The sequence below is a fragment of the Narcine bancroftii genome, chromosome 11, assembly GCF_036971445.1.
Source record: "Narcine bancroftii isolate sNarBan1 chromosome 11, sNarBan1.hap1, whole genome shotgun sequence".
NCBI classification, from domain to species: domain Eukaryota; kingdom Metazoa; phylum Chordata; class Chondrichthyes; order Torpediniformes; family Narcinidae; genus Narcine; species Narcine bancroftii.
This window is the reverse complement of record NC_091479.1, coordinates 78,668,238-78,696,063: the sequence shown is the minus strand read 5'-3', so window position 1 is coordinate 78,696,063 and position 27,826 is coordinate 78,668,238. Positions and strand designations below refer to the sequence as shown.

General features: G+C 38.7%; 1 protein-coding gene across 12 annotated transcripts in view; it reads right to left on the bottom strand.

Annotated features, from left to right (window-relative positions):
- Positions 1 to 27,826, bottom strand: part of LOC138745963 (voltage-dependent L-type calcium channel subunit alpha-1C-like) — a 488,237-nt gene that overhangs the window by 268,354 nt on the left and 192,057 nt on the right. For all 12 annotated transcript variants that reach the window (XM_069903575.1, XM_069903576.1, XM_069903581.1 and 9 more), the window contains 2 exons: positions 12,451 to 12,647; positions 6,412 to 6,515 (listed from right to left, as the gene is read on the bottom strand). In XM_069903575.1, the coding sequence (XP_069759676.1) occupies positions 6,412 to 6,515; positions 12,451 to 12,647 (301 nt within the window). The remainder of the gene's footprint in view (positions 1 to 6,411; positions 6,516 to 12,450; positions 12,648 to 27,826) is intronic.

The window sequence follows — 27,826 nt, the reverse complement described above, 5'->3', positions numbered from 1 at the left end:
TAAATTCCATCAACATCTGTACCTTATGCCATATTCTAACCAAATGTGTGTGTGTCTATTTCTCCGGTTAATAATAAAATTTATATTTATAAAAAAATCCTCAGAATCTTTTTCACCCATCTGATTCATTTCTATAGTAACCCAAACCACTTTCTCTCCTTCCTCAAAAGAAGAAGAAAGAAATCATAACTGGCCTACTTTATAATAATATTCAAAATTTTGAAGTTGTAGACCTCCCGATTCAGATCTCCACATTAATTTTTCCATAAAAATCCTCGATATTTTGCCTTTCCATAAAAATTTCCTTGTAATTCTATTTAGATACTTTAAAAACTTTTTAGGTATATCAATGGGCAATGATTGAAATAAATATTGCACTCATGAAAAATTATTCATTTTAATACAATTTACTTTACCTATTAATGCAATTGGCAAACAACCCATTTTTAAAAATCCTCTTCAATTTTCTTAAACAATGGCCCATAATTAATTTTAAAAATATTCTCTAACTGATTATCAATTCAGATTCCCAAATATTTTATCCCACTTTCCAACCATTTAAATTTCATATTTTATCTACATTGGGTATAATCACCTGATGTCAGTGGCATAATTTCACTTTTGTCCCAATTGATTTTCTATCCTGAGACTGCTCCATATTGTTCTAATTGCATATATACTTTATCTAATGAATTTACCAGATCTATAAATAAATAATCACATAATCTGGTAATAAACAAATTTTATGATTGTGAGGCCCTATTTTAATACCCTTAATATCTAAATCTATTTTAATAGGTTCAGTAAGCAGTTCAATCACTAATACAAAAAGAGCTGGCAATAATGGACAAACTTGTCTTGTTGATCTTGTTAATTTAATATCATCAGACATATGCCCATTTGTTACTATTCTTGCTCTTGGATCTTTAACCAATTTATAAATGTAGTAAATGTCTTAAAAAGAAGGTCCCATTCTACTCTATCAAACAGCTTTTCTGCATGCAGAGTGACTGCAACACTTAAATTTTCTTGCTTTTGGGTTATATGAATTAAACTAATCAATCTAGTTACATTGTCCACCAATTTTATTTTTTTATATATAAATCTTGTTTGGTCCTTGTTAATTAGCCTCGGTAAAGAATTTTCCAATCTATTTGCCAATAATTTAGCCACTATCTTATTATCCACAGTCAGTAAAGATATCAGTCTGTAAGACGATGACATTAGTGGGTCATTACCTTTTTTTAAATGAATTACTGTTATAATTGCTGTCTTAAAAGAATCGGGCAAATTTTCAGTTTTTTTCAATTGTATTAAAACTTGCATAAATACAGGAATTAACACATCTTTAAATTCTTTATAGAATTCTGATGTAAATCTATCTTCACCAGGGGATTTATTATTCTGTAAAGAAGCTATAACTCTTGCAACCTCTCTGACTGTAAAAGAAGTTCCTAATATTTTCTTTCTCCCATACTTAATTTAGCCAAGTTTACTTGAGTTAAGAATCGATGAATGTTATAATTACAGATTCCTATTTATATAATTTTGCATAAAATGGCTTAAAACATTTATTTATATCCTGAGGTTTATAAATATGTGACCTGTCTCATCTCTAGTTGCAATAATAACTTTTTATTCTTGTTCAGTTTTCAATTGCCAGGGTAAGACTTTATGTGCTCATTCCCCTAGATCATAATATCACTGTTTATTTCTCATAATCATTTTTTACATTCTGTAAGATTGCAATGTATTATTATACTGTAACGTTTTATTCACAAGATTTCATTTTTCTTCTGATGATTGTTTATGTAATTTCTTTTCTAAAGTCAATATTTCAGTCTCTAAGTTATCAATTTGAATCACATTATTTGTTCATGAATGTACGCCTTCATTGCATCCCAGAGAACAAATTTATTATCGATAGAGTCAGCATTAATGTCCAAAAATTGCTTTATCTGGTTTCTAATAAACTGGCAAAAATCTTTCTTTTTCACCAACGTACTATTAAACCTCCGTCTAAAACTTGTATCCTATTTAACTTCTAAATCTAATGCTAAAAACAAAGGAGAATGATCTGATATAAGCCTTGCTTTATATTGAGCCTGCTGTATCTTACCTTGTAATCTTGTTGATAACAAAAACATATCAATTCTGGAATATGAATCATGTCCATTAGAATAAAATGAATAATCCCTTTCTCTTGCATATATCCTTCTCCAATTATCAACCAAATTCAAGTCTTGCATTAACGACAGTTATTTTTACTGCCTTCGATTTTAACACACTCTTTGTAGATCTATCCAATAAAGGATCTAAGCAAAAATTGAAGTCTCCACCTACTAAAATATTTTCATTAGCTTCCCCCATATTTAGAAAAGTTTCTTGTATAAATTTACCCTCATCCACAATTGGAGCATAAATATTCATTAATGTCTACTGTTCAGAAAAAAACTGATGATTTATTAAAACAAACTGACCAAATGGATCTAAAACTGTTATGTATTTTAATTGGAAAATTTTTATTTATCCAAATTGCTACTCCTCTAGCTTTTGTATTAAAATGCGATGCTACAACTATTCCAACCCAGTCCCTTTTAAATTTTTTTTCAATTAACTGTGTTTCTTGTAAAAAAGCAATATCTACTTTCAATATTTAAATATATGTCAATACTCTCTCTTTATAGGGTTTTGAAGCCCATTTACATTAAAACTCATAAATATTAATCCTTTATAGAAATTTAAAAATCCTTACACATTCTCATAATTCCCCTTCATCAGTCCCCAGTTCATCTCCAATGTCTTAAATACAAAATTCACATCAAATACAGTAAAGAGAAAAAAGCACTTGATTGTATATTTGAAAGAAAGAAAAGAACACCCCCCCCACCCTCAAGCATTGCCTTAAAGTCCCTGACAATGCTACCACCCTCCAGAATAAAGATATATACCTTCTTCCATGGTATATTTTTAACTGGATTTAAACTCTTCTCTTCACTATTCAAAGCTTATGTTCTCCAAATTCCAATAGCACTTTTCATTCTTTAGCCTGTTTGGCTGATAATTCCAAAACGTTTTCCCTCATTTGATAACCAAGAAATTTAACCAAAATAGGCCTTGGATTTTTGATCCAGCTTAGGTTTAAGGGCTCAATGAGCTTGCTCAATCTCAATATCCCCTTTAAAATTCTGAAGAATTCAACATTGTAAAATTGAATGGTATCATCCCCTTCCTCTCCTTCTTCCAAACCAATAATAATATTATTTCTTCTACTGAAATTTTCTAATGAGTCCACTTTTTCAAATAATTGTTTATTCATCACCAATACTTGCCGCAATCCTTCATCCACTTTATTTATTTTTTCTTGAAGAAAGTGATTTTATAAATTAATGCTTTGAATTTTTTCTTCCACTTCCTGATGCTTTTCTACATCTCTTTACAATTTCACATACTTTATTGACTTTAACCTCTGATCTCTTAATATCATATCTGATTAACTTTAATTCTTCCATAATCATAACTGACGTATCTTGAACTTCAGGGATAATTTTAATTTTCTTTCTTACCCCTTCTTCTTCTTCTTCTAATATTTCCTCTGGACTTTGATCTTTTTCTTCCTCCTCCTCTTCCTCTCCTTCTTCTTTTTCTTCCAGCTCTGATAGCCTCTTGGACTTCACGGGAGCCTGTCTAGAAGACTTGGTGAGCCATTCTGACAAAGCCACCTTGCTGTTGACTGCTCACGTGCAACTCCTCGCTCATATGCAGTCAAGTCGCTCACCTCCCCGACTCATCAGGGCGACCCTATTGTTGCAAGGACGCCACAGCTCACTGGGAGGCCCTCTTCGACCAGATAGAGGGCTTCATACAGGTCCCGGCTTCTTCTCCAAGGTAGGCCTTTTTTTTTTACTTCTGGCTGTTTTCTTTCATCTTCTCTATAGTCTCTTTTGCTTCTTAGTCTTTCTTTGGTGGTATTCCATTTTTTTTTGGTCGTTTATGATTTATTCAGATGAATTTCAGACTTTTCATTTCACTTTTTCCTGGAGGAGCCAGATTCTTCGTCCTGGCCCTACACCATCACGTGATGTCCCTCCTATTTAGCCATTTCTTGCTATCACATGAAAACTGAAAGGTGTAAACTCATAGCTTTAGTATTCCATTCAGCTATTACAATTATTTAAAGGTTTTTGTTATCATCTTTCTTGTGAGCCTCAAATATTTGAGCATAATATACAAAAGTTTCTGTTTGTTCACCTATTTTAAAATGTATACTTACAATACATCTGGCCTTCTTACATCATCAATGTGTGTCAACTTTTATCTGTCTTATTGTTTTTCTCCTCTTAAAGTTTATTATTTTTCTCTACATATTGCATCAACATATTAAGCATTGTATGCAAATTTTGAAATTTGAATCACAAGTCATTAATGTATAACTTTGGATTAATATCTAACATAACAAATATTGAACAGCAACATTTTCCTAAACTAGCGCCAAGAGCACTAACCATTATACTGTTACCTTAATTTATATTTTTAAAGTGCTTTAATGAAAGAAGAGAAGGTATATATTTTGCAGAGGCTAACAAAGAATATAAGAGGATAAAGATCAGTAACATTTATGGGCAGAAAAATGGCAGATGGAGTTCAATGTAGATAAGTGTTTGATGTTGCATCTTCAGAAGTCAAAGGGGAACATAAAAAGTAGTGATGTGTGGAGGGATCTGGTGGCCCAGGTCTATTGATTATTGAAAGTGGCTCAGTAAATGGATCGGGTGGTAACCCAGGTGTATGGTAGCTTGGCTTCCTCGAGTGGGTTTTGAGTATAAAAAGAGTATAAAAACTTCAGTTTAGCTGCACTGGGAACAATATGTATGATTCTGGAAGAGTACAAAAACAGGCTCAGTTCCCCATGAACTCAAAACAAAAATAGTGAAACAAAATTAAATGTCATGCTTGCTTCTTATTATACATTGTACATTAATGGGGACTGTGTGGAGAGGGTCACTGCTTTCAGGTTTCTGGGTAAGCACATGGCAGAAGATCTTCTCTTGGACTACTAAAACAATTGCGGTAATTAAAAAGGCATAGCAATGACTCCATGCCCTGAGGATTCTTAAGAAGGTCAAACTGCAGGTGAAACTGCTAGTGTCCTTTTACCGCTGCTCCTTCGAGAGTGTGCTGGCCTACTGCATTCCGACGTGGTTTGCCAGCTGCTCGGCAAGTCAAGAGGGACCTTCAGAGTGTCATCAGTATGGTCCAGAAGATTATCGGCTGTGTACTGCCCTCTTTGGAGGATTTATGCAGATATCGCTACCTCAGCAGAGCAGCCGAAATCATGAAGGACCGTTATCACTCTGATCATCATCTGTTTGAATTGTTGCCCTCTGATAGACGTTTTAGGTCCATTAAATCACAGACAAACAGACTTAAAAACATTTTTTACCCCAGAGCTATACATATACTGCCAAACATTGAATATTGTATTGTTTTTATGGCGCACTGTTAGCCAGAATCAGACACACACAATGTAAAGACTGTACAACAGGCTTTAATCCACAAAGACTTCCACAGAGCCAGGCTAGCTGTAGCTGCAGTAACTCTGAGTGAGCTTTGAGAGAGGCTTATATCCTGGAGGGTGATTGACACCCGACCAGGTTGGGGCTTGTCTCTTATTCTCCTGCAGGTACAGAGGTTGTCCCCTGCAGTAGCCTGACAGTATACTCCTGCAGGTACAGGTGTTGCCCCCTGCAGTAGGCCGGTGGTGTACCACCACAGTTTTATTGTGTTGTTTTTACATTTTATTGTTTGATATATGTGTGCACCATCAGGGTGTGCGTCAATTTCATTGTACTTGTGCAATGACAATAAAATTTATCTTATCTTATTCTCCCTTTGCATTTAGTATATGTGCTGCCGAAGGGTGCACTCTCCCATTGCATTTCAAGTTATCACATGCAATGAACATTGTTCCCTGATTTTATGAAAGACTTGATAATTAAGACTTGATATGAGGATCAAAAATGACAGAGATAAACATAATAAAAAATATTCCAGTGCCTTTTACCTACTGACCACACAGAGTATCAGGTTAATGATGATAAATTAACTTAGTGTGACAATAACAAAATGGATACATGATCACCAATTTCCTCTGGTATCATTTACTTTAAAAATGTGATGATAATTAATGGATTTTGCTCAGTTCCTGCAAGGAAATTATTCCGACAGCCTACATCTGAAAGTTACAATTTCTATCTCAGCTTAAATACAAAGCCATCGAGGATGTATTTGTTAATTTAGTTTTATTGTTGATTATTAAGAGAAACATATTATGGGACTTTACTTGAAAAGGTGGAAGAAGTAAATAATGCATATATTAAAAGGAATAAAGAAACCAAATTTACAGCTTACCCACTCAACACACCGAGAACTAGATTAAGAACGAAAAAGGATCCAAAGATGACCAGACTCACGAAATAGACCCAAGGTAACTCATAGCCCATAGCATCCTGCATCTGAAAAGATGAAGGAAGGTTAAATGAGTTCAAATGTTGGCAAGTCAAAGCTCGAGAAATGTTCAGTTAAAAGACTTGAGGACTACAGATAGGTTTTAGATATGCACATTGAAATTTAATGACATACACATTTCAGATAGATGTTTTTTAAAAAAACCCTCCATTCAAATCATGTTTTATCTTCACATGCACTCCTACATTACACATCAAGACTTCTTAATATCACACTGTCTCATGAAGAAACTAATCAAATGTGCTTCACATAATGAAATACTTATATGGAAAACTAATAATGTTCATATGCTGGGATAATCAGAAACTCAGGACAGGTTATACAGATCCTATAAAATCCCTTTAATCTCATCTTTAGAGAGGCACAGTTAGCATAACACTTTTACAGAACCAGCAATTAGAACTGGGATTCGAATCCCACGCTGTCAATAAGGAGTTTGTATGTTCTCTCTGTGTCTGTGGGGGCTTTCCTTGGTGCTCTGGTTTCCTCACACCATTCAAATATGTACTGGGGGTTGTTGCTCAAGTGGGTGCAATTCGGTGGGATAGGCTCGTGGGCTGAAAGGGCCACTAAGGAGCCAATGGGCTACATAAAAACCTTGCGATCCTCACGGGATGAAATATCAATGTGGGTAAAAGGTTTTATGCCTTTTAATGGAATTAATGGAATAATTGGTTGTAAATATTGCAAGAATTTTGATGGGAATGTTTTATTATTTTAAAAGATGAATGTTAAAGTTAAATGAAGAATTAAAATGGGGAGCTCTAAGTAGGGGGTAAAGAATAGTGAAGGAATTAGACAGGTGCAGAAGGCACACTCCAAAATAATGGGGGAGTTGGAACTAATAGCTTGGATATTGGTACCGGGAGGGGACAGGGAGTCAAGGGGGATGAAGAGAATGGGGAGAGGGATTATTTGGGGGTATTTCTTGTCTTTTTCTTTTTCTGATTTGTTAGTTTTCATTTTTTTTAAGTTTATTATATTTGGAGCATGGAAATAAGATGGGCAGAGGATAAGCACAATGGAAAAAGAAGAAAGAGGAGGGAAATAATGGAGAGGCTCTAGGGTAACGGATAAGACAATTACATTTGTGAGTTTTAACATAAATGGGATGAATTGGTAAATAAAGAGAAAAAGAATTTTGGCACACCAAAAAAAAATGCAAGCAAATATAGCATTTCTACAGGAGACCCACCTCACAAATCAAGACATATAACATTAAAAAGGAGGTGGGTGGGCTAGATGGTGATGTCCTCCTTTAATTACAGAGCCAGGGGAGTGGCTATTCTCATGGGAAAAATGTTTTGGTGGTGGTCCAGGGCATGGTCGTTGACAGGCTGAGAGATTTGTAATCATTCATAGTCAAATATAATCAGAATCATGAACACTTATGAATATAAATGTCCCAAATTTTGATGAATAACTATTTATACAAAATATATTTTTAAAAGTAACAGAGGGAATGTTTTGATTGAAGGAGATTTTAACTTTTGTCTTGGTCCGGTCTTGGTCAAGTCAGTGAGGAAAGTAACCAGGGCAGCCAAATCTACCCTGGCCTTTATGAAATAGTTGAATTTAATAGATATCTGGAGAAATCAACATCTGAGAGAGAGAGAGAGAGAGAGGAATTATTCCCTTTACTCAAGGCAAAATGAATCCTACACTAGAAATGATTTATTTTTGGCATCAGCCCAATTGAAGGGTAGGATAGTGGAGATAGAGTTCATGACTCAGTTACTGTATAACCATTCATCTTGGACTCTGTCCATTATAATACCAAATAAGCAGGCCAAGGTGTATAGATGATGCCTTATTTCATTGCTGCTTGGAAATCTGGAATATTGTAACTTTATTAGAGCTCAGATAGATTTATTCTGTGAAACAACCCATCCATCTATTACCATTAGTTTCTTAATATGGGATACAATGAAGGCTTACATAAGGGGCCAAATAATTGGATATTAAAAAGCAGCACATGAAAAAGAGAAACGATTTGGAGCAGGAAGTAACCCAATTGGAAAAAGACTATCAAAGATCAGGCTCTGAGGAAAAATATAGGAATTTAATGAACAAAAAGCTCAAATACAACACAATGCAAACATGTAAGATAGAGAAGATTATCCCAAGATCTAAACAGCTGTTTACTAAACAAGACGAACGAGAGGGGCTGAGTGCCCCCTCCTTTATAGCGGAGAATGAGAAAGCTCAGGGCTCACTGCAGACAAACAAATTACCGGGTGAGGATGGGCTCCCAGGTAAATTTTATAAAGAGTTTAAGGATCTTTCAATGCCCTTATTATGAAGATGGTGAACAGGCAGTAGAGACACAAACTCTCCTGGAATCTTTCTCAACAGCAATTATAATGGTGATCCCAAAAAAAGACAGGGACCCATTGAACCCTGCCTCCTAAAAGCTCATCTCATTATTGAATGTAGATTATAAAATTATCGCAAAAGAGTTGGTCAATAGATTGGCTCAATATTTACCAAAGTTAACAATCCAGATCAAGCTAGATTTGTACAAAAGAGACAATCAGCAGAAAAGATTAATAGATTACTCAATTTAGTGTATCTGGCACAGTTATGGGGTAGATCCAGACATGGCCATAGGTCTGGACATGGAGAAGGTCTTTGACAGACTGGAGTGGGACTTCTCATTCAAAATACTGGAAAGATTTGGATTCAGACAACCATTTATTAATTGGGTAAGGACACTCTAAACCCCAAGCTGAAATTATTATTAAAAAATGGAAAATATCTCTAGTGTTCCCACTGTGTAGGTCCAGTAGGCAGGGCTGCCCACTGTCCCCAGTATTGTTTATACTGACAACTGAACCATTGGCAGATGCCATTAGATGGGATCCAGACATAAAGGAGTTCAAAGTGGGCCAGGAGGAGCATAAAATCAATGTATTATCAAATGATGTGTTAGCATATTTGACTGACCGACAGGGGGTGGGGGGGGGGGGTGGTCATTGGCCAGACTGAAGACCACACAAGAGGATTATGACATCATCTCTGGGTATAAAATAAATCTGGATAAGAGTGAAATCATGCCCTTGACAAAGGGGGATTACAGACAATACCAACAAGGGAGTCAATTTAAATGGCTACAAGATAGCATTAAATATTTGGGGATAAAAGTAGATAAGAATTTATACAATTTATATGAACTGAATTTGCTCCAGAAGATTGAGGAGGACCTTGGTCGATGGAGAACCTTGCCCATAATTTTGGTGGGCAGAGTTATTTGGATTAAATGAAGGTGATGCCAAGACTACAATATCAATTCCACGCCTGCCCATTCCGTTGCCCCAGGGCTTCTTTAAGATGCTCAACAGATGTGTCAGAAAGTTCTTATGGATAAGTGGCTTGAATCTCCATGGAAAAGTTAATTTGGGATTATAAATTGGAAGTTCTGTCAAGGTTTATTGCCTCATTCTTTGAGGGAGGTGGTACCTCCTCTTGGGCACAAATTGGACTATACATGGCAGAGAAAAGATAGAAGGAGAGTTTATATATAAATGAGACACTAAATTGATATCAAACTCCATATTAAAACATGTAATTCGGGCGTGGCCAAAAATAAAACAATTTATTGGAATAAAGGTGGGGTTATATCCTAAAGCATCCTTGACTCATAACAAATTAATACCCATGACTTTGGATAATAAGATCCTGGATACCTGGTGTTGGAAGCTAAGATCTTTCTTAAGGGATAATTTGAGACTGTCTATGGCCCCGTCCATGTGTAATGACATGAAGATTCTAATTTGAAAGGGGAATACACGCAAGTTCATCTCTATGATGCATCTCCTCTTCCAAGGACTGAAGTCAGGCTTCAACAAGTCAAGGGAAAGATGGAAGATGGGCTTGAACACAATAATCCATGAGTGGTGCTGGTTAGACTTGTGATTGAACAACATGACAGCAGTTATTAATGCCAGGGTACAGATTGGTGCAATATAATTTCCTGCAGCTGTACCTCACACCACAAAAATTACATAACTCTAAACCAAAAATCTCAGAAATGTGCTTTAAGTGTGGCGTGGAGATTGGAAATTCTATCCACTCAACCTGGCTGTGTACAAAGGTGAGATCCTTCTGGGAGGACCTAGGGGGACATTCTGAAAAAATAAATTACAAAGGTGGATTTTCCACAGGATCCAGAAACACTATGGACATGAGTTTTAAACAGACCAGATATCAAATTCAGTTTGTGAAGATCGCCTTGTCTCATGTGGAAGTCCAACTCTCAACTAAACATTACACGATAGAATATGGAAATTCAGAGTTGTATTCCCCTGGAGAAAGTCACGTACAATTTAAGGAGGAAATATGGCACATTTGTTAGAGTGTGGCAGCTTTATCTGCAACACATTGGTACACAGATATAATTATACCCCTTCTGAATAAAAGAAAGATAATAATCTGTGGCAGCAATGAAATGATTGAGATCAATGAGGTGGATTGTGGCACAGATAACGTCCTCTTGTATTTTGTTCCTTATCCTTTAGTTTAGGTTTCTTTGTATTCTTTTAAAGTTCTCTTCAGGGTTTGTGACTTTCCGATAATTGGTTCTTTGTATCTGTTTAATTTATATAATCTTTCTTTGATGTACTAGGGTATAGGAGGGAGGGGAGAGGGGTGGGGGAAAATAGACTCTGTATGTTATATACTATTGTTGAAAGAGATTGTATTGTTTGTTTGCATTTGTATGAGTCTCTGAAAAATCAAAAATAAAATAATCAGAAAAAATTATGACAGCGGCAGTGTTATTGCAGCGATTAATGCACATTGTTACCACGACTGGGTTTACAGGAAATAATTGATTAAATTGAACTTTACATAATTAAAGACTACAAAACTGTTGTTTTTCTTTAAATTCCTTTACATTTTGGATTGTCTTTTAAATAGTGTATTCTTAATGCAGGTGTATTAGTTAGGAAGAGTGAGTTTCAGTCAACTGGAAAATTAGCGTTTCTGGCATCCGCGATTCCTGTAGCTGGATAATGGGGATTTTATTGTAAATCTATGGAATTTTCTGATATGAGGATGGTGGCGGCGAGATCTTGGATATATTTAATTCCATTATTTTGTGCTCTTTTTTCATAGGCCTTTTCACAGAAATTCCAGCATTTCAATGAAATTTAATAACATAACTGCTGGTTTCGTTCTCCTACACAATGGAGTTGAGAAAGTCAGATTAAAGATATTGAAAAGAATAGCTCTAAAACAAGACTTGCACTTAAGGAAAGAGTGGTAAAAATATCAGGTACCAAAAGACAAATACAGAACAGCTCCCAAACAAGAAGGGAAGTAGAGAGTTTCATGAAAAGGAAAACATCTTGGCAATTAGCAAGAAATTACAATTGGGAAATGATAATTAAATTTAAACAGAAGACAGAAATTAATTGACACCAAAAAAAAGGAATGCCAATTCAATGGAGATATTTCAAAAAAGGAAAGATTTTGGTATAAAATGACAGGTTAATGTATAGTAAGATATGGAGAGGAAATAGTGGACTGATCACAAGAATTGTACAGAAAACTATAACTAGAAAAATTAAGATGGTAGTGAAAAGAACGACATGACTTCAAATCTGATTTCAAAAAGTGGTATCAATAAAATTAAAATAAATACTATTTGTGATATTATACATTCTTCAGTTTAGAAGGCACTTGATTTTTGATTAATTATCCACACAGAACTTCTGCAAAAGGGTCAAAATCTGTACCAATCAACCATCAAGCTAAAGCAACCACCAGTACCTTATTTGGAAGAAGAAATGAAAAAGTTGGAGATATTTTAGTCAGATAAGTATGGCATGCAAAAGAAATTGCCAAGTTTACTGCATTCAGCACTGCTGCCCAGTTCTGTATGCCTTTATTAAAACTCTTAGTTTTCATTGCTATACATACCCAGTATAAGACATCAGTCCAGCCCTCCATGGTAATGCACTGAAAGACAGTTAACATTGCAAAGGCAAAGTTATCGAAGTTAGTAATTCCATCATTTGGGCCGACCCATCCACCTTTGCAGAATGTTTCATTTGAACATTGGCGGCCATGTCCAATGTTTAAGCTGCAGGGTGCAGGCTCATCTTCAGGAAATATTTCTGGAGATTAAACAAGACACATCATCTTTAGTGTATTAAAATTTGTGGGCCTTGATCAAATGCGACTGTATTCATCTGAGATGTTTACAGTACAAATAAATCTTAAAGAATACTCAGCAAATTTCAATAATATTATGACAAAATGCGAGTTTTTTTTTCTCTCCTGACATTTCATTTGTTAAAAACAAGTTCTGAATTGTTTTTCTTACTGTATCACCAATCATTGTAGGGTAACAAATAAAACCTTCATGTCAATTACATTCATAGAGATACATCATGGACACAGGCTCTGCAACCCATGGGGGGGGGGGGGGTGCTAATCATCAACCATCTTTAACTATAATCTTAAATTATCTCAGTTTATTTTTCTTCTCCCTACTTTTTCATCAACTCCTAACATATCCTATCTCCCGACATGTATGTCTTTGGGGTGCAAGGAAACTAGAATATATGGAAGAAATGCTCCCATGCAGTCACAGGGAGAACATGCAAACTCCACACAGACAGCACTGAAAGTTAGGATTTAACCAGAGTATCTAGCCCTGTGTGCTTTACTCGCTGAACCATCCATGCATCAATTGATAATGGTCAGTTTACTTAATTTTTTTGTTGCTGTAGATACTTAATCTGGTTCTATTTCCCAGTGAAACTCCTACATTTATTTTCTAAAATGAAACCGGAGAAAGTTGATTGAAAAATCCCAATTATGTAAATGTGCTTTTGCCGAATGAATTGTTTTTCAAGTCCCAAGATATAGTTAAAATCTTCAGAGTTTCAGTCACATTCTGGAGATGGCTCCTTGTTTAAATATTCTGAAGGGGTGAAAGGGAGGGGGCGAAGGGGAGAGGTCAAAAGGGAGGAAGGGGAATAGGGAAATTAGTGGAGGAGAGGGAAAAGGAAAAGTGGGTGAAAGCAGGGAGGAGGGGGAAGGGGAAGGAGGAAATAGGGAAAAGGGAAATATGGGGGGATGGGGTATAGAGGAAGAAAACTAAAGCAAATGGGAAAGAATGGAAGGGGGAAGAAAACAAATGAAGGGTTGATGAAATAAAGACAGAAAAAGCTGATAATAGCTGTGGAAAAAGATACAGTTAAAGTTTCAGGTCCAGGGCCTTTTATAACAGCTGGTGAAGTGCCCCAAATCTGAAACATTAAACAACTTGATTCACTGAATTTTATAGCATGGAAATGGACCTTTATCCATGCATCAGTCTAAATGTCTATTAAATGTTACATCTCTACCACCTCCTCCAGCAGCTAATTTCACATACCCACTAGCCCAGGGGTTCCCAACCTGGGGTACATGTACCCCCAGTGGTACATTTGCACATTTCAGGGGGTACATTGGGTCAAGAGAGAACCACTACTGTACAATACATGGTATTGTAATCTGCTGTCAGATTGCACAATGTCGTGTTTTTTTTTTAAATCCTTAATTTTTAGGGGTACAAGGGAAACTATAAAAATGCCCAAGGGTACAGAGGAACAAAAAGGTTGGGAAACCCTGCACTAGCCTGTGTGAAAAAGGTGGGCCTCAGGTCCTTTTTAATTATTTCTCTTTCATCTTAAACCTGGAATCTAGTTTGAGATTCCTCTTCCCTTGAACGAAGTCTGTGCCTATTGACCCCATATATGCACTTCATGATTTTATAAATCCCTTTAAAACCACCATCCCCTCTCAGCCTCCTGTGATCCAAGGAAAAAAGTCCTAACTATCCTTATAACTCAAGCTCTCTCATCTCAGTAACATCCGCAAATATTTCCTGCATCTTTTCCAGCTCAATGACATATCTATGCCCTTCATTTCTAGCACCTTTAATTTGCTTTAGGAAAACTGTGCTTTAATTTCAAAATATTTTTCAATGGACAAAGTTGCAAAGAAAAAAAATAAAAAAAAACCTCACAATTCCACCTCCAGGTGACTATATAAATAATATCAACAAACCTTCCAGAAGGTTAGCTGATGTGATTAATGAGAGAATCTCTTCCGTAGAAAATGGAGTGCATGATGAAAAATACTTTGTTGAACTAAGGAGAGGAGGAAATATTTCACCATATCTCACCCTTTATTGAGTCACTGAGACCACTGTTCCCAGAGCATACGTCTCCAGAATGGAGGACCATCGCCTTCCCAAGATCGTATTATATGGCGAGCTCTCCACTGGCCACCGTGACAGAGGTGCACCAAAGAAAAGGTACAAGGACTGCCTAAAGAAATCTCTTGGTGCCTGCCACATTGACCACCGCCAGTGGGCTGATAACGCCTCAAACCGTGCATCTTGGCGCCTCACAGTTTGGCGGGCAGCAGCCTCCTTTGAAGAAGACCGCAGAGCCCACCTCACTGACAAAAGGCAAAGGAGGAAAAACCCAACCCCAACCAACCAATTTTCCCTTGCAACCGCTGCAATCGTGTCTGCCTGTCCCGCATCGGACTGGTCAGCCACAAACGAGCCTGCAGCTGACGTGGACTTTTTACCCCCTCCATAAATCTTCGTCCGCGAAGCCAAGCCAAAGAAAAAAAAAAATTAATATTTGATTTGGATCAATATCTTTTCATGACTATTTTAAGTAGTTCTGCTGTCAGGTTTGTGGTTGTTGAATTTGGACAAGGAAGCAAATTCAGAGAGTGTTGGAGGTGTATGTGGGTGAATTTTATAACAAGAGTTTGTCACTTGTCAAGTTAAAAATGGGGTCCTTGGTAGGTAAAATAATATAGCATTGGTAATTTGAGCAGTTAAAAGGGCAAAATGTTTTGCACCAAGGCTCAGTATTATCATGGTGTGTAATGACCATTGTTGGGGGGGACAGGGGAAGAGGATGAGGGAGTGGGGAGGTGCGAGGGGGGAGAGGCGAGGGGCGAGGGGGAGGGGCGGGGGGAGGGGCGGGGGGAGGGGCGGGGGGAGGGGCGAAGGGGGAGGGGCGAAGGGGGAGGGGCGAAGGGGGAGGGGCGAAGGGGGAGGGGCGAAGGGGGAGGGGCGAAGGGGGAGGGGCGAAGGGGGAGGGGCGAAGGGGGAGGGGCGAAGGGGGAGGGGCGAAGGGGGAGGGGCGAAGGGGGAGGGGCGAAGGGGGAGGGGCGAAGGGGGAGGGGCGAAGGGGGAGGGGCGAAGGGGGAGGGGCGAAGGGGGAGGGGCGAAGGGGGAGGGGCGAAGGGGGAGGGGCGAAGGGGGAGGGGCGAAGGGGGAGGGGCGAAGGGGGAGGGGCGAAGGGGGAGGGGCGAAGGGGGAGGGGCGAAGGGGGAGGGGCGAAGGGGGAGGGGCGAAGGGGGAGGGGCGAAGGGGGAGGGGCGAAGGGGGAGGGGCGAAGGGGGAGGGGCGAAGGGGGAGGGGCGAAGGGGGAGGGGCGAAGGGGGAGGGGCGAAGGGGGAGGGGCGAAGGGGGAGGGGCGAAGGGGGAGGGGCGAAGGGGGAGGGGCGAAGGGGGAGGGGCGAAGGGGGAGGGGCGAAGGGGAGGGGCGAAGGGGGAGGGGCGAAGGGGGAGGGGCGAAGGGGGAGGGGCGAAGGGGGAGGGGCGAAGGGGGAGGGGCGAAGGGGACGGGGAGTAGTCAAAAGAGAGGAAGGGTAGGAAGGGGAATAGGGAAATGAGTAGGAAGGGAGGGAAAGGGAAAAGTGGGTGAAAGCAGGGAGGAGGGGATGGAGGAAATAGGGAAAAGGGGAATATGGGGGGGATGGGGTATAGATGATATATCAGTGTTATTATTATTAATATCCAACAAATTAACTATAATTGGTACACATAACTACAAATAACCCAAAGGCAAAAAATATACTAATAATCTGACCCCACCTTTATGAGGTTGTTGATTGAACATACATACTCCACTACTGTCAAAAAAGAAATCGCTAAATCATTAAATGCGATCTGAGCAGATTTAAAAATTATGAAAATAATTAAGAAAAGGAGCCCATAAACTTACAAATTAAAAATTTATTTCAGAAGTAGAACGTCTAATTTTCCAAAGTCAGACATGCCATCACACAGGTATGTGTAGGAGGGACAGCATCTTTCCATCTCGTCAATTTAGCTCTTCTAGCAATAAGAGAAACAAGGGCAACTACATGGGGTTGTGACCCAGACAACTTCAAGTCAGTTGGCTTAATTGGGCAAGAGGGCAAGTAAAGGATCAGGAGTCAAATTAATATTAAGAACTCAAGGCAAGGTATGAAAAATACTTTCCCAATAATTGGAAAGAGAAGAACATGACCAAAACATATGAAATCATATGCTTTCTTCAGTCTTACATCTATCACATTTTGAAGAAACATTAGAATAGAATTTAGCCAGCTGAACTTTGGAGAAGTGAACTTGATGTACTACATTAAAATTAATGAGTGTCAGATGGGGTTCTTAACAGAAAGACCCTGTCCATCCAGGTCAGTAGCAGTACAAGTACAAGGCTTAGATTTAAAAAGTGAGAGATGATTCGGTGTAAGCGCCTCGATGTCATTTGAAATCGATAGAAACTTCAGTTACAGGATGACTATTTAAAATAGCTTCAATCTCACGCAATACTGTCTGAAGATTATCATCATTAAGATTTTACTCCAATTCTTCAACTGTAAGCTAACAGCTCCTTTGGGACTTCACTGGTGCATCTCAGGGCTGTGTGCTCAGCCCACTCCTGACCCACAAATACAAAATCAAATCCAGCTAAAACACTCAGACCGTAGTAGGCCTCATCAGCAACAACAATAAGCTGCACAACAGAGAATGGTGCGAGAATAACAACCTGAGTCTCAATGTCGACAAGCAAAAGAGATGATTGTGAACTTCAGGAGGTCCAGGGATGACCACCTTCCACTACACAAAAATAAATCGGTAGTGGAGAGAGTAGAGAGCATGAAGTTCCTTGAAGTCCACTTAAGCAGTGATCTATCCTGGACACACAACATCTCCTCACACATCAGGAAGGCGCAACAGTGACTGCACTTCCTGACAAGACATAGCGGGCAAGGCTACCGACTACCATCTTGTCAACTTTCTACAGGAGATCTACTTAGAGTGTTCTGGCTGGCTGTATGACAGTGTGGTATGGTTGCTATAGAGCACCGGATTGTAGGCCAATCCACAGGGCAAGAGTGGCAGAGTGGATCACCCTGTCTCCCTCCCCCAATTGATGTGATATACCGGGATCATTGTTTGAAGAGGGTTCGCAAAGTTGTTAAGGACTCCTGCCACACCGTCTTCCAACTACTTCCATCAAGAGAAACAGAAGCATCACAGCCAGAACCACAAGGCTGAGAAACAGCTTCCTCCCACTGACATCGAAACTGCTGAATAACTGATGAACTGCTCATTCAAAACCCTTCAAGACTCTACTATTTATTTAGAAATATTTATATTTTTATTTACATACTGCATATAAATCACTTGTAAATATGTGTGCTATGTCTATATCTGTGTTTGCATGTTTTTACAGCGAGGACTGAAGAACGCTGTTCCATCCAGTTGTACTTAAACAACTGGATGATAATAATAAATTTGAACTTAAACTAGATTTACTGAGCCACAGTGCAACTGTGAGCCACTACTCTTGCTAGGAAATCTGGTTAATAAACACTTGGTCCATAAATCTAAAAGATGTGTTATTTCTGTCTATTACTGTTGATCCTTGGTTGGCAAAATGCTCTTCAGGGCTCCTCATTGCATATGAATATAAGAAATAGGACCAGAAATGGAACATCTGGCGCTTCAAGCCTGGTCAACTATTCAACAAGATCATGTTGTTCTGGCCATAGACTCAGATCAATTTGTCTACCTTTATGCAAACCCTTAATTACCCTATTGTGCAAAAATACATATATGCCTTATATATTGGGCAACAAATTCCATCAATTCCATTCGCTGGAAGAAGTTGTTCTTCTTCACCTTTGTCTTGAATTTCATCCCTTGAATTTGAGGCTATTTCCCCAAGTTTTAGTTTCATCTTCCAGTGGTAACAACTTACTTGCTTCTACTAATCTGTTCCTTTCATAATTTTATATGTTTCTATGGACCCCTTCTCATTCTTCTAAATTCCAGCAAATATAGTACCAGATGATGTAATCTTTCCTCAAAGGCGAACCCTCTCACCTCCTCTGCACAAAGCCTTTCGAAGAAAACCAGAGTTGCACACAGTACTCAGGTCGCAGCCTCAGCAGAACCCTGTTCAGTGCAGCAGATGTTCCCTGCTTTTCAATTCAATTTCTCCAGCAATAAAGACAAACGTTCCACACTTGAACCTCTCTCATTCGAGTTTCTGTGATTGCACTGGACTTTACTTTTTTGGGGGACTAATCCCATCAGCCCTACTCTTACCCAGATTGATCCTTGCTTCATAGGGAAGTCAAGCCTGGCTCAGTGGGTACAGCGTGAGAGTATTTATCTGAGGCTCAAGAGTTTGTGCCCCATGTTGGGCACTGGATGATTTTCAGTGAGTTTATTCAGTATCTACATACCTGTTTGGCTGCATCAAGTAAGAATTTCAGTGCATAATACACTCATTATCATTATTAATGAGAGCATGGGAGTTAAAACTGGGCAGCCCTCAAGTTAATAAAACAAGGAATCAATTTCTCTGAGGAAAAAATTGAGCTGAGTGTTTAAATGGATACATGATTGATGTACCATTGATGGTGACAGAAAAATCTGTACTATTAATCAGAGAACATTATGATACAGCAGTTTATTTTACTAAAGGGCCTAAGATGATAAATTACACCACTGAAGATTATTTCTCTGCAACAAGACACCCAGGTGAAATAACCTTAATGCCACAATTTTCTTTTTAAAGAATAAATCAAAATATAATATATTTTTTCCCCAAAATATGCTAAAAAATAAGTATGCAGGCATCCCATTCAGAGGTCAATATGTATGAGGATTGTAGGTTAATTGCGCAACACAGGCTTCTGGGCCAGAAGGGCCTGTTACCATGATGTATGTTTACATTTAAAAATGTAAAATTTGAAATTTAAAAATATATTTTGTTGGAATTTATGCAACGCAGTCCTTTTCTCTTTTCTTTCATAATCAGAGAAAAAAATGGGAAAACATTGAAACAAGTGTAAAAAAAGACTTTCACAAAGACTTACACGGTTAATTTTTCTTCTGAAACACCACTGAGGGCATACACCCTATCTGTCTTTGGCTTGGCTTCGCGGACGAAGATTTATGGAGGGGGTAAAAAGTCCACGTCAGCTGCAGGCTCGTTTGTGGCTGACCAGTCCGATGCGGGACAGGCAGACACGATTGCAGCGGTTGCAAGGGAAAATTGGTTGGTTGGGGTTGGGTGTTGGGTTTTTCCTCCTTTGCCTTTTGTCAGTGAGGTGGGCTCTGCGGTCTTCTTCAAAGGAGGCTGCTGCCCGCCAAACTGTGAGGCGCCAAGATGCACAGTTTGAGGCGTTATCAGCCCACTGGCGGTGGTCAATGTGGCAGGCACCAAGAGATTTCTTTAGGCAGTCCTTGTACCTTTTCTTTGGTGCACCTCTGTCACGGTGGCCAGTGGAGAGCTCGCCATATAATACGATCTAGGGAAGGCGATGGTCCTCCATTCTGGAGACGTGACCCATCCAGCGCAGCTGGATCTTCAGCAGTGTGGACTCGATGCTGTCGACCTCTGCCATCTCGAGTACCTCGACGTTAGGGGTGTGAGCGCTCCAATGGATGTTGAGGATGGAGCGGAGACAACGCTGGTGGAAGCGTTCTAGGAGCCGTAGGTGGTGCCGGTAGAGGACCCATGATTCGGAGCCGAACAGGAGTGTGGGTATGACAACGGCTCTGTATACGCTTATCTTTGTGAGGTTTTTCAGTTGGTTGTTTTTCCAGACTCTTTTGTGTAGTCTTCCAAAGGCGCTATTTGCCTTGGCGAGTCTGTTGTCTATCTCATTGTCGATCCTTGCATCTGATGAAATGGTGCAGCCGAGATAGGTAAACTGGTTGACCGTTTTGAGTTTTGTGTGCCCGATGGAGATGTGGGGGGGCTGGTAGTCATGGTGGGGAGCTGGCTGATGGAGGACCTCAGTTTTCTTCAGGCTGACTTCCAGGCCAAACATTTTGGCAGTTTCCGCAAAGCAGGACGTCAAGCGCTGAAGAGCTGGCTCTGAATGGGCAACTAAAGCGGCATCATCTGCAAAGAGTAGTTCACGGACAAGTTTCTCTTGTGTCTTGGTGTGAGCTTGCAGGCGCCTCAGATTGAAGAGACTGCCATCCGTGCGGTACCGGATGTAAACAGCGTCTTCATTGTTGGGGTCTTTCATGGCTTGGTTCAGCATCATGCTGAAGAAGATTGAAAAGAGGGTTGGTGCGAGAACACAGCCTTGCTTCACGCCATTGTTAATGGAGAAGGGTTCAGAGAGCTCATTGCTGTATCTGACCCGACCTTGTTGGTTTTCGTGCAGTTGGATAATCATGTTGAGGAACTTTGGGGGACATCCGATGCGCTCTAGTATTTGCCAAAGCCCTTTCCTGCTCACGGTGTCGAAGGCTTTGGTGAGGTCAACAAAGGTGATGTAGAGTCCTTTGTTTTGTTCTCTGCACTTTTCTTGGAGCTGTCTGAGGGCAAAGACCATGTCAGTGGTTCCTCTGTTTGCGCGAAAGCCGCACTGTGATTCTGGCATACACCCTATATATGGTGCATTATTCACAGATACTCTATACAAAAGCAATTGCTGCCATCTCTTGTGTCTTCAGTTATCTGCTGCTTGATGTCTGGTGTAAGTCATTTAAAAGTTGTCAGTCATGATGTTCTGTATATAGAATTAAATATTATATACTGGTATTTTAATTTTCAATTTATTTTTGTTACAGTCTCAGTGCATCTTGCAATTTTTCATTTTTATCTTGCATGTCCAGAGTTTAAGCAGCCAAACAGGCTTTCACATGTCCACATCAAAATACTTTCTCAAAGAACTGAAAAAGAGGTTCCAAGCTACACAAGAGAAGCATTGATGGGAGATTATCAACTGCTTGCCAACAGAAAAAGCATGTCGTCTCTGAACGAGCTGCCAATAAATTTTAATGGTCCCTGTTATGCATCTGCAAAGCTTGCATACTTGCATATTTCTTCCATTCTGAGACAGTCCTCTATGTCAGGTATATCTCAGCTACTGAAGCAGAAAGGTGGCCCTTGGGGGACGAGGGATCCCTATGTCCATGGCATCTCACTTTGGAACAGGTTTTTGGAAGTATTGGAGAGCTAGGTTACAACCAGAACCATGGGGTCAAGGAAATACAAATGTGGCTGCCAGCGCTATTATGAGCACTTCAGAGATTTGGATGCAATGCATATAATATATCATGCACATAAAGTTTCATTGATGTCTGCTAAACCATTCCTCAAACAGTAGCTCACAGATTCCAGGAATAATTTAGTAAATATTCTCTGAATTGCTCCAATGCATTTGCCTCCTTCCTTCAATAAATAGTCCAATACTGTGCACAGTACACTATTTGCAGTTATACTTTAAGCATCATCTTCCTACATTTGTATTCAATTGCCCCAGTGATAACATTCTATATGTTTTCTCAGCTACGTTTTGCAAATCAATCACAAGATAAACCAAATCCCTCTGCATCTCAGAGTTCTCAGCTCACTCATCATCCAGAAATAGTTCTTCTTTCATCATTTCTGCCAAAATGAATAATTCCAGATTTTTCCTCATAATATTCCTTTTTATAGATCTTTACTCATTTATTGCAAGGAGATAACATCAGATAAATACTCTCATGCTGTACCCACTGAGCCAGATTAGACTTCCCTATGAAAGCATGCCCTTCAGTACATCAAGTCCACAATGACTATCACAAATATTAATTCTTCTTTATTCTCTTTGCATTCCCAACACCTCCTCTTAGGTTCTACCACTTACCTAAACACCAAGTACAATGGCTAAATAACTTATCAACCTGCATGTGCTATTTTTTTCAATTTAAATTTAGACATACAGCACGGTAATAGGCCCTTTTGGCCCATGACCTCGTGCATCCAATTACAGCCAATTGACCTTCAACTCCAGTACAGTTTTTTTGAAGGGTGGTAAGAATTGACGCACCCAGACACAGGGAGAATGTACAAAATATTTAAAGAAAAAGCGCTGTAATCGAACCCCAGTCTATATCAGCTTTGCGCTAACTGCTACACTAACCATGCAACCTCATGACTCTTGGTAGCTTCTGCTGGTCATCTTCAAGCTCTCCTATCTACTCTGTGTTATCAGTAACTTGTAGCTTGTTGTTACCTTCATTCAAGCCATTTATACAAATTGTAAAAATTGAAACCCAAGCTGCAATACAAATGTCTCAGCACTTGTTACATCATTTTTATAATTACTCTTTCATTCCTGTTAGCATGCCAATTTTCTCTGTCATCATATTATTTATTGACTGTACCATCAGCATACAGGAGGGAAACCGAAACCTTGGCTGAATAGGATACGAACAACTCAATGTCACCAATTTAAATACCTGGGAGTCACTATCTTGGAGGACCTTTCCTGGACCTAAAACACCAGTGTCTTCGTGAAGAAAGCACATCAGGAGTTTGTGGAGATTTGGTATGAAAATGGAAACCTTGGCAAACTTTCATGGATGTACAGTGGAAAGCATGCTGGCCAGCTGCATCATGGCCTGGTATGGGGGCACCAATACCTCTGAGCAGGAATTCCTGCACAAGGTATAGGCTCCACAAGATTTGTACCACCAAGTTCAGGAACAGCTCCTGCCCCTCCACCATCAGATTCTTCAACAACAAACTCAATCAGAGACTCATTTAAGGACTTGTGGTGGTCCACCACTGGCCTACCGCAGGGGGAAACCTATGTACCTGCAGAAGAGCATGGGGACAAGACAACACCTGGCCGGCTGTCAATCAGCTGACCTGATTGGACCGAGCCCCACCCAGGTGGGTATCAATCACTCTCCAGGGTATAAGCCTGAGCTGGCCCTTCAAAGTCACTCTCAGAGCTCACAGCACAATCTCATAGCTGGTTCAGTGGAGTTTTATGTTGAATAAAGCCTGTTGTACAGTCTTTTGGTTTTGTGTGTTTGCTTCTGACTGACAGCACACCACAGGACTCTATTACACATTATTGCACAGTTTGTTTACCTTTTCTCTTTTGTTCACTTATCTTTTCCTGAGTAATTTTTTTTTGCACTACAGATACGTAGAAATTCTGCCTGGCTCGCAGGAAAAAAAATCTCAGGGGTGTATGTAATGTCATGGATGTACTCTGACAATAAATCTGAAATTTGACATTGAATTTTGACTTTGTTTCATGTTGACTTCAATAGGACAAAATACTGGGAGGTCACTGCAACATGGCACTGATTTTTTTGAGACTTTTGGCACTACAGAGGAAAAATAATCATTTATTTTGATGGTGCTCTGCTGTAATCTAAGTTTAAAAAATGTATCTAAACACATTATTTATAAATTATTTTCCACAAGGGAAGAATAATGATATCAACATCAGCGAATCAAGTCAAAGAATGAAATAGTTCAGATGGCTATATTTGTACAAGTGCCATTGAGAGGACCTGCAATTAGGAATCTCTGTAGCAGAAAAGTACACTGATTTGGTCCAACACGTTTTGAATCATTGCGATACAAGTTCATAACCAGGATTCTTCACATATAAACTTCTTCCTGGTCTGCCAGCTTCACATATGAAGAGGATTTTATAACTCCAAGGTCAATTTTCATTCATTTAGAAAATGGAAGTATTAAAATAAAAGAGCAACACTAGGATCTCTGAATAACATAGAAGCTGGCTCAATATGACATTATTGTTGTTACATATATTTACCATCTTGCACATTACCTGGCTGCATTTGGCATTAAAATGTTTCACTTCAAAAAATTCCAAACACAACTCGTAAAATACTATATGTATATTCCTCATTTCTTACTCTACATCTACCATCTCCAATCCAATCAACTTACAAAATAATAGTGTAAATTTTACTTGCAATCAAAATTTCTCTATTTCATTCATCCATGAAATTCTGTTCATTGATCTCCTTCCATGATACCATCTGCTAACAAAGATTGCATGTTATGCACTTTCTAAATAATGACACAACTCTGTTCTGAGAAATAGGTTTGTTGAATGCAGAAATTTTGTAGAGACTCAACCTGAAACAATAACATTATGATTGCGTCTTATTGTTACTAACCAAATTACTCTGAGCGAGTAATATGTTAAATACTGTGTCTGCAAACCAGTAAACCGGCCAGGCTTCTTTGATTACTGGTGAGCAAACAGTTGGAGATCATCTTAAATGGATCTACCAAATGTGTAAGTATTAAATATTAGAGTACCATTTGCATTTTCCTTAGAATGTGATGGAAACATTCCATTTTATGCCTAAAATTAGATTTTGTTTTGCTCTCTCCTACTTCAAATTGCAAAAGCACTAGAGCTGATGAAATGGCAGAAAATACAGCTGCAGAAACACTCCCAGGAAATTGGGAATGCTACTCCTTTGATTTTCAGTTAACAGAAAATTATAGGTATCACATTCAAAATTTGGTGTACAGGGCATTATTTTCAATCTGACAAAAAAAAATTAAGAGGTGCAGTGAACTGTAAAGAGGATAGACTTTAAGGAAACATGGCATAAGCAAAGATAAAGTCTACAAAATTCATAGTTTTCAAGAAAGATTTCCAGCAATTTTATTTTTTTATTTCTTATCGTATGTATTGTTGATTATCAGGAGGCCACTGTTGAATGTATAATTACGACTTTACCAGCAAAACCAGTGGATGGGGAGGAAATTTTTTTCAACATTCTAACTTTACACTAGTAACTTCATGAATTGGCTCTTCGTTATGTTTCCTTTAAAACATGTCCATAATCATTTGTTCAGCTCACAATATTTTCTCAGCTATTTTTCAATTTTTTTCCTTTTCTCCAACAGTTCACAGGATCCATCCTCTCTCTCAATTTAAGCAGAGCGGGGGTGTGGGGGGGTCAACCTCGGATGTGGTCTCTGAACAGATGTCTATGCCTTTGATTTATGAGTAATTTAGCTTAGACATGAAAGTTATTGGGAAGTTGTGTCTCAGAGGACAGTGATGTTTAAATCTGATTCATGTACAGCATTTCTCTTTAGGTACTGTAAAAAGTTAGTTAGGAACAGGAGAGGGCCTACTTCAAGTTTTCCCCCACCTAGTGATGGTCTATTTTACCCTGCTAAAAATGGATAAATCTTTAACTATATGACAAGTAATGGAATGTGTTCAATGCATTTGGGTGGAATTGGACACCAAAGCATGACATTGCTTCAGGTGATTAGGTGTCACTGAAGGATAATGCAGATTTTGAAATACATTAAAGCTGAAAGAAAGGTACTTTCAATACAAGTGGAAATACAGTAGAATGCGATAAAATATACTTGGGGGGGGGGGGAATGGGGAATAGATCATTGACATGGTGTAAGGAAAAGAAAGCTTTCACGCAATATATCCACGGTGCTTCTGCTGCAAATCACATGATAACAGCTCCAGACATGCAATGTTTGTGACAATAGTAGGTTTCTCTCTTCACTGGCGGATAATAACATTGCTGTACTTTTTTTTTACAATCTCCTGCAGTAAATCAAGGAAGGCATATTTGAAGGGAGTAGCTTGCTAACATCCAAAATGCATTGTTCATTTTGATTTCCCTTTCTGGCAATTTAAGTACATATGCATTTTCACATTTTGCTCTTAAATGTTTAAGTTACATCATTACCATTCATTTTATATTGTACATTAAATTACCTGCAAAATTATAGAGGTTGGGGTGTTCAAATAAGTATACTGAACTTCCAAGTTTCTTGCATAATTTCAATCCACATTTCCTCATCTCAAATGTGCCACCAAGTTTCCTTTGGTGTCTTCTTGTAAATCACCAAATAAGATTAAAATAAATGCTGAATTTCATGTGATTAGGTTAATGTTGGATATAATTATCTGTGATGTGATTAAAATACGAAGCCTGGAATTTGCTCTCAAACCCTGAGTGCCTTCAGCAAAGATGCAGCAATAGGAGCAGTAAAGTTATCAGGACATGAAGGAATTAATTGGTTCATTTCTGTCTTTTGTCCTTGGTGCATTCAGTTTAAGTGAAGTTTTGTTCTTTTGTGGAGATTTGTTGTAACACAAAAAAAGACTATGGAAATTTTAAGGAACTCTGAAGTGCTAGGATACGCAACATGTTGGCAGGCCTTCCAAAAATGAACATTGCTATAATAAGAATGAAGAAGTCTGTCTCACAAGAATGATGCAAGGTATTACAATGAATGACTCTTTGCCCAGATGGTATGGCAAAAACCATCGCACCAACTAAAACCATTAAATGAGTCCATGCAAATGCTTATCCTTAGGAGTGCTGCACTAATCTCCAAGTTATCCTGATCAAATTAATAGCTAGCCCAGAGAGGAATATCTGTAAAAAAGGAGACCATTCAAAGCAATTCATTCTTTACTATATTGCTCCCTCCTCCATCTGAAATCAAATCCAATTTATAATTTTGTTTAAAGCAACTGTGCAAATAGAGCAGGCACCAGAGATCCAAACTAAAGGTTGCAGCAAAAGGAGTTACAGAAAAGAAAGGAAAAATGTTCTTTTGTGGTTACACGAGAGTAGACTTATCAACGTGTAAGAAATGCTTTGTGAAGTTTATATTTTTTAGGATCACTGAAACAGTGTTCTGTGAATCATTGCCTTAATGTTCATTGTTGTTTGGTGGATAATGTCAACTCGCCCTGAATCAGAAGAGATGAAGTGACAGAAAGGACACGAGTTTTTTGCTCGCCCTTCATAGTTGCAGGAGAATAATTGTGAGAACAGTGCTCATTACAACGGGTTTTAAAAATAGTTCGCTGATGTAACTCAAGTGCATTTTTGTCGCATTATTTCTTATCTTTATACATTGCCAAATCTACAGATTTTCTGTTGTGTGTCTCTTGGTTCTCTTGTAAGATTGTAAACGTCATAGTTGTGGAATATTGTATAGAATGCAGGATACAATGGTTATTCTGGAAACCTTGAATGATGTTGCTGAGGGAGTCCTTTAGGTAAGTCACATCATGAACAATATATTCAATCTGCAAATAGTTAACTCAATTGAAAACCTGGTTAGTTAATTTATTAGATATACAGCACAGTAACAGGACATTTTGGCCCACAAGTCCACGCCACCTAATTTACACCCAATTAACC